This window comes from Netta rufina (genome assembly GCF_964035555.1).
Source record: "Netta rufina genome assembly, chromosome: 1".
In the NCBI taxonomy this organism is placed as follows: domain Eukaryota; kingdom Metazoa; phylum Chordata; class Aves; order Anseriformes; family Anatidae; genus Netta; species Netta rufina.
In genome coordinates this window covers 65,409,864-65,427,083 of record NC_140123.1, presented here as the reverse complement: position 1 = coordinate 65,427,083, position 17,220 = coordinate 65,409,864, and the positions used below count along the sequence as shown (strand labels likewise).

At 38.5% G+C, this 17,220-nt stretch overlaps 1 protein-coding gene across 1 annotated transcript in view; it reads right to left on the bottom strand.

The window, feature by feature from the left end:
• Positions 1–6,698: 6,698 nt before the first annotated feature.
• Positions 6,699–17,220, bottom strand: part of TGFBRAP1 (transforming growth factor beta receptor associated protein 1) — a 35,055-nt gene continuing 24,533 nt past the window's right edge. The window contains exons 8-12 of the mRNA XM_084291101.1: positions 16,935–17,078; positions 15,735–15,878; positions 13,760–13,919; positions 12,171–12,604; positions 6,699–11,222 (exon numbers count right to left, since the gene is read on the bottom strand). Coding sequence (XP_084147227.1) covers positions 11,034–11,222; positions 12,171–12,604; positions 13,760–13,919; positions 15,735–15,878; positions 16,935–17,078 — 1,071 coding nt within the window. The 3' untranslated portion in view covers positions 6,699–11,033. The remainder of the gene's footprint in view (positions 11,223–12,170; positions 12,605–13,759; positions 13,920–15,734; positions 15,879–16,934; positions 17,079–17,220) is intronic.

The window sequence follows — 17,220 nt, the reverse complement described above, 5'->3', positions numbered from 1 at the left end:
TCAACTGTTTGCATAGTCAAGCTTTTGTTGCTGTTGCTTGTTGTTATTTGTGAATAAATTAAGATAGCTTTTCAAGTAAGACTTGCTTGCATTATAATCAAACCTGATCTGTTAATAAATTCAGGTATCTCTTAAATACATATTATTGTTTAATATGTTAGATAGAAAAGAAGCTTCTTTACAGCTTTCAATTTCAACAGTCTGATCTCCCTCAAGCTCTAGTAGAGAAAGTAACCTGGAGATTGAAACCTACTATGCCTGCATACTATCAGGGAGATCTAAATTAACCTTCGTCATTTAATTTGACACATGTGCACACTTCTTAGTCCTAGCACAAAAAAAAGTTCAAGAATACTTTCACAGGCCTTCTACCAGTCCTTGAGGTTCCCCTGCAGTGCAGTGCTGTTTCTGTGCAGGACTACATCTCTGCAATTTTAGAATCACTACACTCCTTCCCCCAGAGACAAACGTGATTGTCTCTTTGTTTATGTTGTAGTTCAAAGCTAGAATTGTTTCCTGAGATGGTTCTTGGCAGTTCCACATGTGTCTTTCAGGCACAATAACTAGCCTCACATTTTTCATGTTTCAGGAATCTAGAAAATTTGGAGGTAAAAATGTTTTATCTTACGTTGCTCAAACTACTTGAAGGGAATATGAGCTGCAGCAAAAACACACTAACTGCTCTTATGCCAAAGGCCTTCCTATCCCTTCCCAAATCTAGCTCTTTACTTCCCGTAGCACAAAATCTCCATAACCATCATTAAGGCACTGTAAGAGCACATTGCTTTTCTGTGTTAAGTGCTTTGCTAGATCAGGGTTCTCCGTGGCTCCTGTGGGGGCTCTCCATGGGTTGCAGCCTCCTCCAGGCCACATCCACCTGCTCCACCGGGGGCTCCTCCACCCATGGGGGGGCTGCAGCATGGAGATCTGCTCCATGTGGGACCCATGGGCTGCAGGGGGACAGCCTGCTCCACCAGGGGCAGCTCCACAGGCTGCAGGGGAGCTGCTGCTGCCTGCCTGAAGCACCTCCTGCCCTCCTGCTGCACTCACCTGGGGGCTGCAGGGCTGCTTCTCACTCCTCTCTCCCAGCTGCTGTTGCACATCAGGTTTTCCTTCAATTTGCTCTCCCAGAGGCCCACTCAGTGTTGCTCCCTGACTTGGCACTGGCCAGCAGCAGGTCCCTTTTGGAGCTGGCTCTGATGTGATGTGGGGCAGCTGCTAGGCTCTGCTCACAGAGGACATCCCTGCAGCCCCCCTTGCTACCAAAACCTTGGCGCTACAAAGTATTGGGAAATGAAATGATTAATTTTAATAGACACCTTGGAGGGCAGATTATGACCATGATGCATGAAGGATTTAAAGAAAAACCACTGTATCTAGCTTTCTGTTTGTTAAAACTAAAGGTACTAGAGATGAAGTAAGTAATGGTCTCCACGCTGTGCCTGGCTGTGTTTCAGAGGACTGATGTGGATTAATGCACAGCACTCTTGGATTAATGCACAGCCTGGGAGGTTGTGCAGCGGGGGATGGCAAATAGTGTGCTGCCTCCTCCAGAGGTCATTGCTCAGGGGCACGGCAGTGCACCCACCAGGGCAGCAGCCACCCCAGGACACAGGCAACGAGGTGTGAGAGAGCATCTCTTAATGCGCCCATCACTCCTTGTGCCGTGGGGGCCAGATGATGCTGCATTGAAGCCTGGAGTCTGTCTGCACCGCGGGTCTGGAAATGTTTGCCCACGGGCACTTTCCAGTGTGAGTTGACAGAGGAGGAGTCGCTAAATTTGTGAAATTTGTGTCAAAAGATAACGTTTTCATGCCTCTACAGGTTCTTGCAATGCTCAACTCCACGTACCCTGCAGAAAGATCTTTGCTTTGTGTTTAATCCTATTGGAAAAAAAAAAAATCCTCAGGCAATCAGTCATTTCTTTTTACCTCTTAAACCACGAAAACACAAAATTGTTGAAGGGACCTCAGAAGCTGCTAACGCTTTCCTTGAGTACAAGTAAATTCTCCCCTTGTAATATCGTCTACTCCTTGAACTTAAATTCATATAAAATAGTAAACTTCACTTTTCTGAGTTCCTATTTATAGTTACTTATTATAACATATTTCCATAAACATAATTCTCTGGGATCCATCTCAATGCAGTGCTTTTCCCAGAATCCTTTTGTTTTAAAAGGTATCTGCATATGTCTTGTAGAAGTTGTTTTCTGCTTCCTGAGTTTATCTGAAATTTGCTAAAAGTTTTTTAGTTGTTTCTGTTTCCATATCCAGGATGTCAATGTACAAAACTTCTTTTTTTTTTTTTTTTTTTAAAGAAAATTAAATGGACTGCTGGTGAAATTGCCTTTTTAAAATATGCTGGATTGACCCTTTTGGCTGAATAACTGTAAGAGCAGAGGCTTCTACCAAAAAGTGTGAACACACGGGACAGACACAGCTTGCTAAATGCAGGCTAGAGCAAAGATTTCTACATCACCTGTCCCAAGGCAGACAAAATGTGCTCATCAAGAGAACCTTCAGCTTATAAATAATAAAAGAACAGCTGGGAAAAGTGTCCTGATGTGAATTAGTATCAAGGAAAAGTGGCCTGAAGGCAATAACGGGAAACATCCAATCTATATGAATTGAAGTAGACTGCAGTGGTAGCCTGGGCTGGATTTTGGCTTCTCCAATGCTAATGTTGTGAGGCCTCAGCAATTCTATCAGCAAAGTCAGCTCCAGGTCCACTCATGTTTTCTTCCCCAGCTTTAGTCACTGCAGAGATGTAATAGCTAGTATATGCAGTGGGAACTGTGTGTTTCCAAGGTATTAAAACAGTCCTGTAAGGGTGCTTGCCCCAGTTTTGTTTAGCTCTGGTGTGTGTTGGGTTCATAAGAGTTTAATGCTGTAAATAGAGAAGCTTTGTGCACAAGCTACCAGGAGCTTCCAGTGTCTCCACACCAGTCTCAGCAGAAACAGCCCTGCCTGTCTGGCAGCAGCTCCCAGAGCCGAGGAGTTTGCACGTGGTGAGCAGCATCTCTCAGGGGGATACCTTGGCTGGGCAAAACAGCACACCCACAGCTGGTCATGGCTCACATCCTGAAGAACTACAGGTGATTTGGTCATCAGCTGTCTATACAGACATTAAAAACAACAAAATAACAACAACAAAAATAATAATAAACTTATCCTAAGTAAATGCATCAAGCTGCCTTAAAATGCTAATGTCAACACGAAGACAAGCCATCCTTTTCTTCCACATCAGGACCCTGCCAATTTATTTTTCAAGTAGGAAAATTGGAAAAGATCAGCACTGAAGTGAAGCTGTTGTGTCACTTGTCACAAGGGCAGCTAACACTCATTTGTCCACAGAGCTTTCACCAGTGCAGTAGCACTTGATTTTCCATGGGCACACGCCTAGCCATCACCAGCTGAGTTTTGCCTCTTGCCATATGCTTTTCCCTCTTTAGCACGGCGTTTCCTACAGGAGCTATGCCCAGTACCTACTTCTAATTACTCTGCTCCTGTGGTCCTTGCCAGCCTGGGGTGAGGCGAAGCCCCGCGCCGCCTTGGCTGCTCAGCCAAGCCTTCCCTCGCCAGCCCCAGCAGATGTGCATGATTAATGTATTATTTACATTTGGCTGCCTGATTATTATTTTTTTTCTGCCTTTAACCTTTTCACTTTCACAATTTTATTTTGACTCTGAAATTCTGGGGATTCCACTTATAACCTTTATGTTTATTGGTGAAGGAGCTATTATTAGGCTGTTTCTCCCCCCTCTCTGTCTAATTCTGGAATTTAATTATATTTTTCTTTCTGCCTTTTGGTACAGGTGCAGTAATTAGACGGCATTAAGTCTGTTTCAAATTTATCAAATAAGCTTGTTATTGTCCTTTTTATATATATCTGAAATTGTAAATAAGTCACCTTTCTCATGAATTCGCCTGACAAAACTTTGCTATATCGCCAAGGTAGACAGTGCTGATACAGTTGCCTTAAGAAATGTCTTGAGATAGTTAGGGATGGTCCCTGGCCCTTTCTAGCCATCAGCATAGAAAAGTAGGAGTGAAAAGAAAAATGCTGCATTTAAGAGGGCAGCACAGGTCTCAAAGTCTTGGTGAGCTGTAGGGAACAGGGGAGGCGAGAGGAAGAGGAGCAACAGGAGTTCATACAATGTTAAAATACTTAAAACATTAAATTATTCTGGGATGTGTTAGCTTTTTGACTCAAATTTGTGATCTTAGGCCCCTTGGATGAGCTGCCTGACATTTTCTGTGGCTGCAGTTTTTTTCTTTTTTTTTTTTTTTTTTTTTTTTTCTCAGTGGTTCTAAATTGCTGTCAATGAAAGAACAAAAGGTGACATTTTTTAAAACACTATTTAAGAGGTGAAACACAGGAAACACTTGCTATCATGTTAATGCAGCTTGCATAGTTTCGGAAAGTGGGAATTAATGAACCTTTAGTGCTAGGTGTGCATGAACAGAGTTTGCACAAGCAAAGCTCTCACCCCAAAATGCTGTTATGGGAGACAGTGAACATAACTGTGATGTCCTGAAGGTGAACCATCACAAGGAGTGGGGAGGAAGGGATGCTCTTGGTGATGTAATTTCACCATGCCTGTGCATTGCCCAGCACCAGGTAAGGCTGAGAGGTTATCCTCCATCATTATACTAGGGGGAAAATATGTCCATCTTTTGGAAGGGAGAGGACACACCTCAGAATGTTCTTATAGGAAACCACAATGAAAAGCATGGACATGAATTAACATAGCCTTCAGGTGATATGTACCTCTTCACCAAGCAGGCTAGATCCTGTGGGACAAACTTTTGTATATTTTGGCTGTGCTGTGGGACTCAAGGCTTGCACTGGTCTTCGGTGCAGCCCTTTGTCAGCGTATGTTAAGAGGAACAATGTATTTGTCCTTGATTTGCCTCCCTGCCTGCCGCTGGACTTGGGTGAAAGAAAATCCACCACAAAAGGCCAAGTGAAGGATGGCCTTGTCATTGGCATGTTCTGCCCCTCAGCTAAGGGTGGTTGCCTCTAACTGAGGTGCCTGCCTAAGTGCCAGTGCTAGCTCTTTCTCTCCAATGGTGCATGGCTGGAAGGTGGCTCGTGGACCCCAGACTTTCAGTGCCACCACTGTCACAGCACTCAGATAGAAGGAGGACAGTTGTGTAAAGCAAAAAATGATACGTAAAAGTAACACCTCAAAGTTGTGGCTTTTTTATGATTTCCCTTGCCAGGACCACCTGAACTACCTGAAAGAAATTTTGTGTTTTTTTTTTGTCATGGGTCTGACCCCACACAACACTTAGATGATGTGTTATTTAACTCTATTTCCTTTGGTTCAGAAGACAGTTCAATTCAGGAGACCTTGTCTGAGAGTTTTGTTTTGCATGAAATCAGCACTTGCTGTTTGTTATATGGGTGATGAAGTCAGAGAAGCATCAAGCAGCCATTCTTGAAGCTGTCATCAGCAACAGCTCCTGTAAATCCCAAAGTAGCCTGTTCTTTTCTAGAAATTCCCTTTTTATTCAATCCTATAGAATCTGAAAAATAAAATAAAATAAAATAAAATAAAATAAAATAAAATAAAATAAAATAAAATAAAATAAAATAAAATAAATAAATCCTCCAGGACAGAGACTACTTTTAGCCACTTATATGATACCACAGACTCTTGTGGACGCTTAAGCTTTACTTTCCCCTGCACAGAGCTGATCACAAGACATTTGGGCCTTTCCCAGTCTGGTTTCAATCTTACCAGCAATGGCCTGAAACAACACAACCAGCCTGACCCAGGTTGACCCTGCGTTGAGTTGGGCTTGGACACCACCATCTCTGGAGAACCCAAACAGCCTAAATTTTTCTGGTTTTAACCCAGACTGGGGACAGTCAGCTCCCACTCAACGCAAATACCAGGCAGTATCTTCAGGGTGTTATTGGCAATCACAGGCCATAATAATGTTCCCTGTTGCTATTGGATTTTTAGGCACTGCTATCAGCCTCATTACCCACGGAAAACCTGCTGTGTGCTCAGCCATCAGCTTTCTGTTGGCAGCCCTGGCCTCCCTGACCTTGCGCTGTCCTGCAGCTAGGGTTGTTGCAGTGAACTGGACCTTTGGGGCTCCTTTCTGCCCAAAGCCAGCTACACTGTATTGATTATTTGTCTTGGAAGGAGTTGCCATCTGGATGATTAGCGTGGACCGTTTTCTAACCACTGTCTAGAGGCGAAACAAGCTGAACTCCTGCTGTGCCATAGCCACAACCGTGTTTGTTTGTTTTTTTTTTTTTTTTCTTTTTTCTTTTGAAGCCAACTCTTCACATTGCCTTTCCTCCCCTGACTAGAAGGATGGTTGTGAGAAATGTGAACCAGGGCTCTCCAGTGTATTTCCTGGCTGCCAGAAGGGCAGGAGATACTTTCACTTGAAACTTCAGATTCAGCAAAATGCACCAGTTTTGGTGAAACAGAGCACCTGTTTTTTCATAAACATCCTGTACTTGCTGACTTCAGCTTCCTCATTTAACCACCTTTGTTCGTCAATCACACAAATTAATTCTCTATCTACCTTTAAAAAATGTTTGTCTTTCACTTGGCCATTCACATTCAATTGTGTATGTATCTAGGAATGAATGACAAACATAATTAAAAGTATTTATTAAAAATCAACATATTTATACATTTGTACATTTCACAGACTGCTGTATATGTTCACCAACATAACCATTAAGTCAGAAAGCATTAACAGTACAGATTTCCATCCGAACAAAATTTACTGCAGGGGAACTTCAGTTTTTATAATCAACCGTTGTAGAATGTCATTAACTTTTTTGTTTCCTTCAAAAATAGCAGCACATTTAATTATCAGTGTTCACAGGGCACAAGCCCCAAAGTGTTGTACAGCAGGAGAAAAACCAGTAAATAGATGCAATGGGAGGAGAGCTCACAATGAAAATGTATCGGTTACTGCCGATTATAAACAGCAGGATGTAATAAAAGACTTAGGTCTATGCTGAATAAAGACTGCAGCAAATTGGGAAAAGTAATAAAATGAAGCTACCTCTTGATTAAACTGTATAAAATAACATCTTTTAATGTCATTCAGGATCGGAGTCTTGCAAATAACAGGTTTTGTTATAAAGATTAAGCAGAATCAAGATAATGCTTGTGTGCTCAAATATGTAATGAAGGTCTCAAAACATACACTCCATCTCCACCACCACCTTTCCACAGTTGACATTATAAATGTTTCATTTCATTGACGTAACTAAGTGGTATTTTATTGAGCAGATACAGATGTGCTAAGGAACATCCAGAACTCTCCAGCCTAACACCCATGTCAATTTATTTATGGCTAGGAAACCAATATTAATTGGGTAATACAGGTTATAGGTTTCGGAGGTTGGAGTGTGGGCGGTAAAGCCACGTTCTCATTGTAGCCTAAGCTCCTGTGCACAATGGAGCCGCTGGAGGACAGGCTGCCTGAAAAAGTCACTTCATCGGTTCTTCTGGTGTACTCTGTATAAAGAAAAATTGCTCATGTTTTTCCAGACTTTAAGCCCATTATTCTCATAGTATTATTAACATGATAACTCTTCAAATCATAGAAATGAAGACCTAACAAACTCTCCCTAGTCATAAATGTGCAGCTGTTACTTTGAACACAGCACTGGATTCTGGGCAACTTTTTTCCTCTTTTTGCCTTCAAGAAGGAAAAAAACACACAGGATGGCATACACACAGATAATAGACGTTTATGAGGAAAAGAGGATATACAAAAGAAATAAAAGGGTTTAAGAAGTGCTTTTTGTATGTGTCAGCCACTGTAACGGAGGATGGCTAAAAATAAAGTCAGAAATGCAGTATTTCCTTAATTAGAAATTGCGGTAAATGAGTCTCAATACCTGAAAAAGCATCCATGAGAGAGACCAACCTCACCTGCTATGCCCTGAATTACAGTCACCCTGTGACATTACAAAAACTTCTGCACTAGTGTTTGGATTTCAACATATACAAAATTGAAGACATTCATCAGCAAAAAAATCTGAAGATCAATTACAAACAATTATTTTACCAAGAGCTAAATTAAGAAGAAATGTTCTGCCTCAACCTCTTTTCTCCAAGGGCAGGCTGCATCCCCTAGCTGGACAAAGAGAAGAAAAAAAATCAGCAGCTTTACCTCTCAGAGCCCCAAGTCCATTCAATTTCAGATCTAGAATGGTCAATGAAATAATTTTCTTTCCTGCCTTTATTAATCTAGTTGGCAATTAACAACCAGATTATTGTTCCCCCACTGCTGCTGTAGCTGTGTCAGAAGAACTTCCCAAAGCAGCAACACTGTCCCAGCATTTCAGGTATACAAAACAAGAAAGAGCAAACTGACAGCGCTAAGAAATGGAGGAACGAACTCAGGTTCTCCAATTTGAAGTTCTTATGCAGAGAGGTGGTGGAGTTGTCCTCCTAGGAGGATTTAAGCACAGACACCTTCCATGAATTTCCTGGTGATAAAATACAGCATCCCACACACCGCTCTGACATAGGCTGCCATCTCCTCTGATCGTGTGATGTCCCAGTTGCTGAAGTGCTGTACGCACACTGCGGCAGCATCCTTCACCTGCCACTGCCCTGCTGAGCTCTTGCTCTACCTCAGCCTTGTGCTGTTTTTTTGCTTTTTCGTTTTGCTGCCATGGGACTTTCATATTAATTCATCCAAATGAGTTCCGGTATAAAAACTCATCTGGGAAAAAAAAGCCAACAATGTATGAAAGAAATGTTAATACCTTATCCAGTCCCCATTCCTGGAGGGCTAAAAAGATTAGATCTCCCATCTTCAACAATCACCTTTTTAGTCGTCAGTGATTGCAGATATGATATCTTGTGTTACAGAACTAATATAGAAATAGGAGTATGTAGAAATATTTGTTACTGCTACATTTTAGCCAATGTAAAAAAAAATCATTAATATAAGTAGTTTATATTTTTCAGCCTTACCTTTTCATGCAATAACAATTAAGAATTTTCTTGTGGTCTGGAATAATATGATCTCTAATCCATTGCAACACTAGTTGACAAAGACTAAGTTTGTTCATCACTACCTAGCAGCCAGAATTAGTCTTGACCGTGCAGAGTGATATTTGCTTTAATACCTCCTTATTACATGAGAACGAAGAGCACACTGAGGATGCTTGCAGCAAAATAAAGTAATTCTTATGAATAGCATGCTACTATACAAAGTTTATCAGATCTTTGAAAGGTCACTGCCTCTCTGTCAGCAAATATTTTGAGGACAGGGAACTACAAATTTGTCTGTCATCATTATTATTTGTATACATGATACCTGAAAATCATGAATACAAGATACAGAACCTGCTCGTATCAATTAAACGCTGGATAATCACTCATAATAGAAGTGACAAAGAATGTCCTTTTTGAAGGTGCTTTTCACTAAACGTTTACATACCTTAGTAGAAAGAGATAAAAACAACAACTTTTTTTTTTTAACCCAACATGATGGCTATACTTTTCTGATTTCTGATTCAGGAAAGAGAAAGATCCAAAGGGCTTTTACTTCAAAGAGAAAGAAATATCCTGGATGCAGCCTGGTTGCCCATTCCTGGATGCAACGCAATGTTTATGGAAAGGCTGGCTTATGAAACAGCCTTATAACACTTCTGAGACTTCTGCTGAGACCGCAACTAGATGATATCATGCAGATGATCCACTTTGCGGGAAGTCTGAATTCTGATTTGGAACACTAAAACAGTAAGAAGCCCTACTGACTGTCAGCTGCATGCTGTTCACTATTTATTAGAGCATTAAAAAATTGAAAGAAATGCTTTGACTTTGAAATTCTTAACTTTTATTTAAAGTCATCATTTTCAAACTTTTTTTTTTTGTGGGATACTGCCTCTTTTAAATTGCTTTAAAATGGTTAAACAATTCATCCTGGCAGTTAAATATTTTTTCTTTGTCTGAAAAGCTTTAGTTTACAGAATGTTTTGTAGACTACAACAAGTCCAGTACCCCTGTAGTGCATCTTTGTAGATTTGCTCCCAATTATACCACCTTTCCATGATTCTGATTGCACAAAGTCATCCACAGGTACTAACACCCATTCTTGTGGAGTTTCAATCTGCTTAAGCTATGTTATAGCAAACATTTAGCATGTAACCTATATGCTTATGCATCAGCTACATCCTTTTATCCTCCAAGGAAACTCTATGATAAGATCAATTTATTCAACTGTATGTACAGTATATTTGCATATTAATAAATAAATCAATATTAAAGTATCTTCCCCATATAAAAGTGACTACAGCCTGACCAGACAATCTGACTTCATTTTTTTCTTCCAAGCACAGCTGTGTGACCAAGGCAATCAGTTTCCACTCAGTTTACTACAGTAACTGTAGGAGTAGAAACCTAACAAACCAGTGCTCATGTTTAAATCCCGTACAGCAGAGAGGGGAAGGAAATAAAAGTACTAAAAAGTGCAAAAGCCAATGACTCGTAGAGCAAAGAACAAGTTCATAATGTGATCCTGGGGAAGAGAATCCAAAGAAGGACATGCTGCAGCAAACATCATAACCGAAGTATGTTTTTGTCCTGATAGTCAGCTGCATTATGCCAGTCTTGTCGTGTAATGCTCCAAGAATTCCAACTTCCAGAGATGCCATCTCCACCTCTACACTTTTATCAACACCGCATTCAGTGCAAAGTGACATTTCTGAAAATAACTGTTTACCTTGTCTCCATGACATTCATCCTTACTGTGAAGAAAAGGCTTGCTTTCTTTGTCTGTTCGTTACTATATACAGAAGAGCCTATATTTACACCTCTCTGTGGTAGTGAACTTTTTTTCCTATATCTACATTCATTAGAAATTGAGAAGGCAAGTGGCCATATTTTATGCTTATGAAATTCTTCCCATTAACCCAAGGACTATCTGTTCATCTTGATTTATACTTAAAGTAGCTGCACTTTGTTCTTTTTTCCAGCCCACTTTCAATGGGATGCAAGTCATGGGAACTTGTGGGACCTGGAGCATATTTCAAGTCTGATTGCCTGAAGTGGAAGAGTGATGAGCCATGTTTGAATTCAGACGTCTGTTTGCAGCACAGTGTGTGTGGACCATACCCCCATTTGGGTATCTTACAAATACAGGTTCGCAGAAAGGATTTTGGCACACTTGACAGACCTTTTTGTCCGAAAGGAGAATTGGAGTTCCTTTTTGTTTGACCTAAAGAAAAAAATTCCAAACATGAATCTAGCAAGAAAGGAAAATAAGATGCAGCAAAAAACAAAAAACAAAAAACAAAAAACAAAAAACACAACAGATCATTGGTGACATCACCATATCATTACAAACACAGTCAATGACATAAGTGGAAAAAAAAAATTAGCTTTTTTAAACTATTTAACTTGAAATTAAATTTCCACATTCATGCTGGTTTATTTCCATGCTTCTTCCTTTTTTTCCTTTTTAATCTGTTTTTCAAAGAAAGGCACTCACACATTTAGTATAGATAAAAACCTGCAACGGCTTCCTAAACAAGGACACATGACAACTTGAAAGCAAACCGAGTATTGTCACATTCTTATCATAGACAGATTAAGCTGGATAAACTTTTATTAGACCAAAAAGAAATCAAAAATCCACTGGAAACTTTAAGCAACACAGTTATATAGCTTGGAATAGAAAAACGCTTTGTAAGTGAATTCATCACTAAGCAAAGATTGACAAACTTTAATTAACGCCAAGTGCTGTGCGTTAATGCCAAGCTTTCTTGCAACTTCTGACAGTGCTCAATCCTAGCAAGAAAATGCTCCATTGTTCAAAACAAACAAACAAACAAAAAAAACCAACACAACTGAAAGAGCTTCATTAATCCAGAAATCTCAGATTCAGATTCATTTTCATTCAGTCCACAAGTTCGAAGTTATTCCTATTTCAAGGCTCCACCTCCCCTTTTGTTTTACTGAGAAAGCATAAAATTGACTGTAGTAGCCATGGCAAAAAAAAAAAAAAACACACTAATAAATTCACCAATTAAAATTACCAAGGACCTGATCTCACCTTTCTCCTAACTCTTCAAGTGTCTGATTATAATTAAGATATATAATAAATACAGAATAAAGCTTCAAAGTGCCTCTGGTACAAGTACCTTTGTTAAAAGCAAAAACCTACCTTCTCGTATTTGTAGATCAAGTTTTCAGCTTGTGCTAACCCAAGTGCAGCCTGAGTCATTCTTTTTGTATGAATGCTTTGCCTCACTGCTCCGGCCAGGAAGGGGGAAAGGAGCTGCACTGACCAGCTGTCAGGCACCAGCTGCAAAACCAGAGCTGCATCAAATTCAGCAGCGTGGTTATTCAAGAGATCCACAGCAGCCATGACTAGTTTATAATCCGAAGCGCCTGGATTTAGATACACCGACAGCAGCATATGGAAAAGCCTCCGTCTGTACTGCAGATCTCTGTTCTCAGAGTTCCATATACAGTATTCTTCAGCAGCATGGAAGTCCTTCAACTCATGGACAAGGATATGCAAAGCCTTCTCATGTTCTTCTAGTTTTCCATATAAAATTGCACTTTCCATATGAAGGTCTGTGCCACGGACTTTGTCTGTTAAATCAGAAACAAGGCAACGTTTGCTCAGTGGAGGAGAGAACACTACTGCTTCTCCCAAATTCAAGTTAGACAAGCCCACAGAGCTCAATTCCCACTAAGTACATGTATGTGTATGGAAATACAATGTTTTTCCCCATAAAACTATTTTGTTTTTCAAGAAGGAACACACAAGCATGCATTGATCTCATCTTTATGTAAGACAAAAAAAGTAAGTAAAACCTGTGTTCTGAAAGACATGGATTTCAAGAGAATAATCCACGTTGCAGCTCGTACTCTTAAAAAATTAAAGATAAAAAAGAGCAAGACTTTCCATCAAAATCTTATACTTGTATATTACTTGTTATATAATTTTTTAGTAACTAGAAAGGCAAGGAGGCAATAAATGTTATTTCATTATTTTAGTTGTTACTCACCTGTTTCTATTTCAACAGCCAGTGGATTTTTCTCACTGACTTTCAGAAAGTATTTCACATCTTTCAGTACAACAAGGCATTTCCCTTTCATCCACTGGAAAGTACATTAAAAAGCAAGGCAAAGAAGCACTGGCCAGAGGTATTTTACCTCAACTGTTGCTTGTCTTATATTACAAATAAGGTATATACTGTCCTTTTCACTTAAAAAAAAAAAAAAAAAAAAAAAAAGAGATCCTCTTTTTTTCTGCCCAGCATGAAACCCAGTTTTCACAGCAGTAGGCAGTTATGTACAACAAAAGTTCAAAAGTTCTAGTAATCACACTCCTCAAAGCTTTGCTATAGTTCTATAGTTCACACTAATTAAGAAACAGACTGCTTAACAAATAAACTTGTAACTTTTCCATTTGCAAAAGATTGTCATGTTACATGCACATCATTAAAAAGAAGCAGGAAATTAAGAAGGTACTGTATGAAGATACTTTTTGTATCTAGTCACATGCTCTGTGTTTGATGAAGTGGCAAACATGCCATTCTAATTCATGAACTCAGATCAAAAGGTGATGGTAACAGCTGCTCTCTTCACTGAATTACCTTAAATAGGTGAATTTGGTTGATAGTTTTACCATCTAGAAACCTCAATTTATTTTATTTTATTTTTTTTTATCCTTAAGAGAACTTTATAAACGCTGTATGTTAGCTCCAGTGGGAAGCAAAGATGAAGAGAAGTGTGTCTTACCCAAAATAAAGTGAACTCTATAAAGATCAGATTTCTGAAGAAGACTGCGTAGTTTCGACAGAAGTTCAGTTGTTTCTGTACAATTATCCATGGTCACAGATTTTCGCTGAAGTATTGCCTCCAAATACAATGCAGCTAGATGAGTATGATACTTTTCTTTCTACAAATGAAAAGAGCAATGTTAGCTCAGTTTACAAATACAACTCCTCCTCCCCGTAACACTTCAATGGATATGTACATAATTACATAGAAATGTTTAAGTTCATTCAGTTAATTCAGATAATCCAGAAGTCTTTTGTTCATTTAAATAGACAACTTATTCATACCAGCTTCACAGGACAGGATATGCTCTATGTACAATACTGGGTTCTCTACATCAAGTCAGGTATTTCTGAAATACAGATATCATATCTTATTCCTAAACCTCTTTTCACCTTAAGTAAAAAGACTAATAAATAGCTTTTTTTGTGCAAAAATTATTTCCTTTCAAAAGCTCGTCTAATGAAAGTCAATGCAGTAAAACAGATCTCTTTTGAGTACAAGGATGTTTACTCTTCTCCTCTATTTTCCCTAGTTTAAAAAAAATGGTTTAATGCAGTTTTCACCATATTCAGATATGTTCTTTTCTATTTCTGCAATAAAATCTGAGAAAGCCACCACCAGAGGTAGACAAGCACTCTGACAGCACAGTGCTTTCTGCATTATTCATTATCACATATTCATCAAAACAAGCTGATGATTTGACTACTGTTTGAAACATTCTCACTAAAGCAGTCATAATACTCTAGTGTGTATATATAACTTTACTCAGCCTTTTCTAGCAGGTAGTAATAAAATTATTTAAAAGTTTATTTGAAAATATTCATAACATTAGAAATAGTACATTAATTGGTCAGTGTAGTACATCTGGGGTATCTGCAATAGCAACAGAGGGAAAGCATTGATCTAGTATGTACATTTTAAGAACGTAAATTCATGAACTGGTCAGACTTACTGAGTTTCTTCGATGTTTATTTCTTTGTATTCATTACTTGAAGGCTAAAGGAACTTTTCTTATGCTTAAAATGTCTCATATCCAAGTACTATAACGCTTTCCTGCCTCTGTATTATACTTAAAAAGCAACCAAGAATAAAATAATAGTCACTTCAACTAGCGAACACATCTTTTGGACATTCAACAAAGAGATGCTTGGAATTCTACAGAGTGAGAGATGCATGTTTTAATTTTATTTCTTCTTCAGATCACTCCAGAAGAATAAAACATACCTACTTTTAAGACATTGAATTAGCGATTTTAATACATTACTACTGCTGCGCAATAGGATTAGTGGTTGCTCAGATGTTTTTCTATGATCTTACTGGAGATGTACATTTTTCTCTTCGAAAAAAGAGAAACTATAAATCAGTCACATTCTCTAATGGGGAAACTACACCACCGTAAGTTTGGATGTTTGAAAGTGATAAATGACACTTCAAAAAATATGGCTTCTAGTAATCAATATGCAGTCAATTCTGACAGACTGAATACACTCTTATGTTTCACCTTCTCCCATGCACTTTGTAGGTGGCTCAAAGTTTTGTGTGTTAACTACTCCTTATTTGAGGATGTATAGTTCAGTCTCAATGAGTGCCATACTTAGTATGCAAGCATCCCAGAGAAATTTTGATTTAAATATCTTAAATCACTGTTTGTGGATTGAGCCTCACCAGTGAGGCAGAAAAAACAAGATGGAGAAAAACTGATACAAGGTAGGCAACTGTCTTGCCATCATGAGAATTGAACAGTTATAAACAAAAGGCACATCTCAGATCCTCATCTTCCAGTTTAACTTTACAATACTCAGAAGAGAAACACTGATACAAAAATCCTTCAAATTATGCGTATTTCTTCTAGACTTTGGCTATTTTCAGAGTTACTCACCACATGCATAGGATTCAGAGTGTAAACTATTTTTGATATTTTTGTAGGACTCACCTCTATTTTTCTTTCTAATACAAGATGTTCTAGATATTTAACACGTGCTTTAGGGTATTTGTTAAGGCAACTGATGATATCATCTGGATTGATGTTTTTCTCTTGTTCTTCCACAGGCCTTTTAGTAAAAATCTGTACTCCAACCTAGAAAGAGATAATTGTATTTAGGAGCTCACTGACAACTATTTTATTACCATTTAAATGTCTACTTAATAGCACTATCAGATCAGTTAGTACATTATTCAGAAAACAGACAATGTAAAAACTCACTCACACCATTAAGATTACACTACTTTGTGCTTAATGTTATCTTACCTGCTCCTATCTCCCCTACCTCATTTGGTGTTCTATACATTGCCAATACAATGTATTATTCTATATTGTTCTATATGTGTACATTATATATATTACATGTTAGGCATAATCTGTACTGCCTACAAGAAGTGTTGAACAGATCTGGAACAGAACAAGGGATTTCAGTCCTTTGTAGCAATAAAGCATCTGGAGACCAGACTGTTTACAACCTTCTCCCTCTGTGTATATCATCACTTTTAAGAGACTTCTACAATGACCAAAACCAGAGTTGAGAAATCTGGTCATTACATGCAATAACTGAGCTTTTACTTAATTTAGGTTAGGTAGTGACCAGTTCCAACAGCACAGACTAATTCAGCATAAAACATCCCACTTCACAGCACAGTACAGCAACAGATGTTATAAAATTCTATTTTTAAGTTAATTTGTTTAGCAGTGAGATGTTATCTTGAATGAAGGCTAGTTATTCTATAATTCCTATAATGTAAACAGATAGTACCCTTCACTGAAATCCTTTCATAGATGAAAAAACAACAGCAGCTAATGTCTTCAGTGAATTTTTTTTTTTTTAAGATCTAAAAATTATCTTAGAAATGGGAAAAAAGATTATATATCTTCCATTGTTCAGACGGTTCAGAATGACTTAAGTTTTGTTTTCAGAAAAAGAGTCAGCAGTTAATCACTAGCATAGGGATTGCTAACAGTGGGACTTAGAAAAACTGAGAAGAAAACTTAGGTTTCTATCAGTTACTATTTACTAGTTACTAAATATTCAGCAAAAACAGTCCAATCAGCTACCAAGATGATATGAATATTATTCAACAGCCAAACATTTCTGCAGGATTATGTATATGATGATCTGGAAAAAGTACACCAATTACAAACCTCTTCATTTTTTTGTAAAACCCATTCAGAGTACTTCCACACTAGATCTTGGTCTGAGCAGAATGTAAGGAAGTCTACTATATATTCATAGAGATCTGAACGTGTAGAATCTTCAATGTCTCCATCAACTATCTGCACCCATAACTGAAAAAAAAAAAAAAAAAAAAAGAAAAAAGATTCAAGTGCTTAAAACATGTACTGTCTTCTAACTCAAGATGTATGCAAGCTACTACAAAATTTCATAGCAATCATTGGTACTTGTACAACTAGAAAGAGCTTCTAGGAA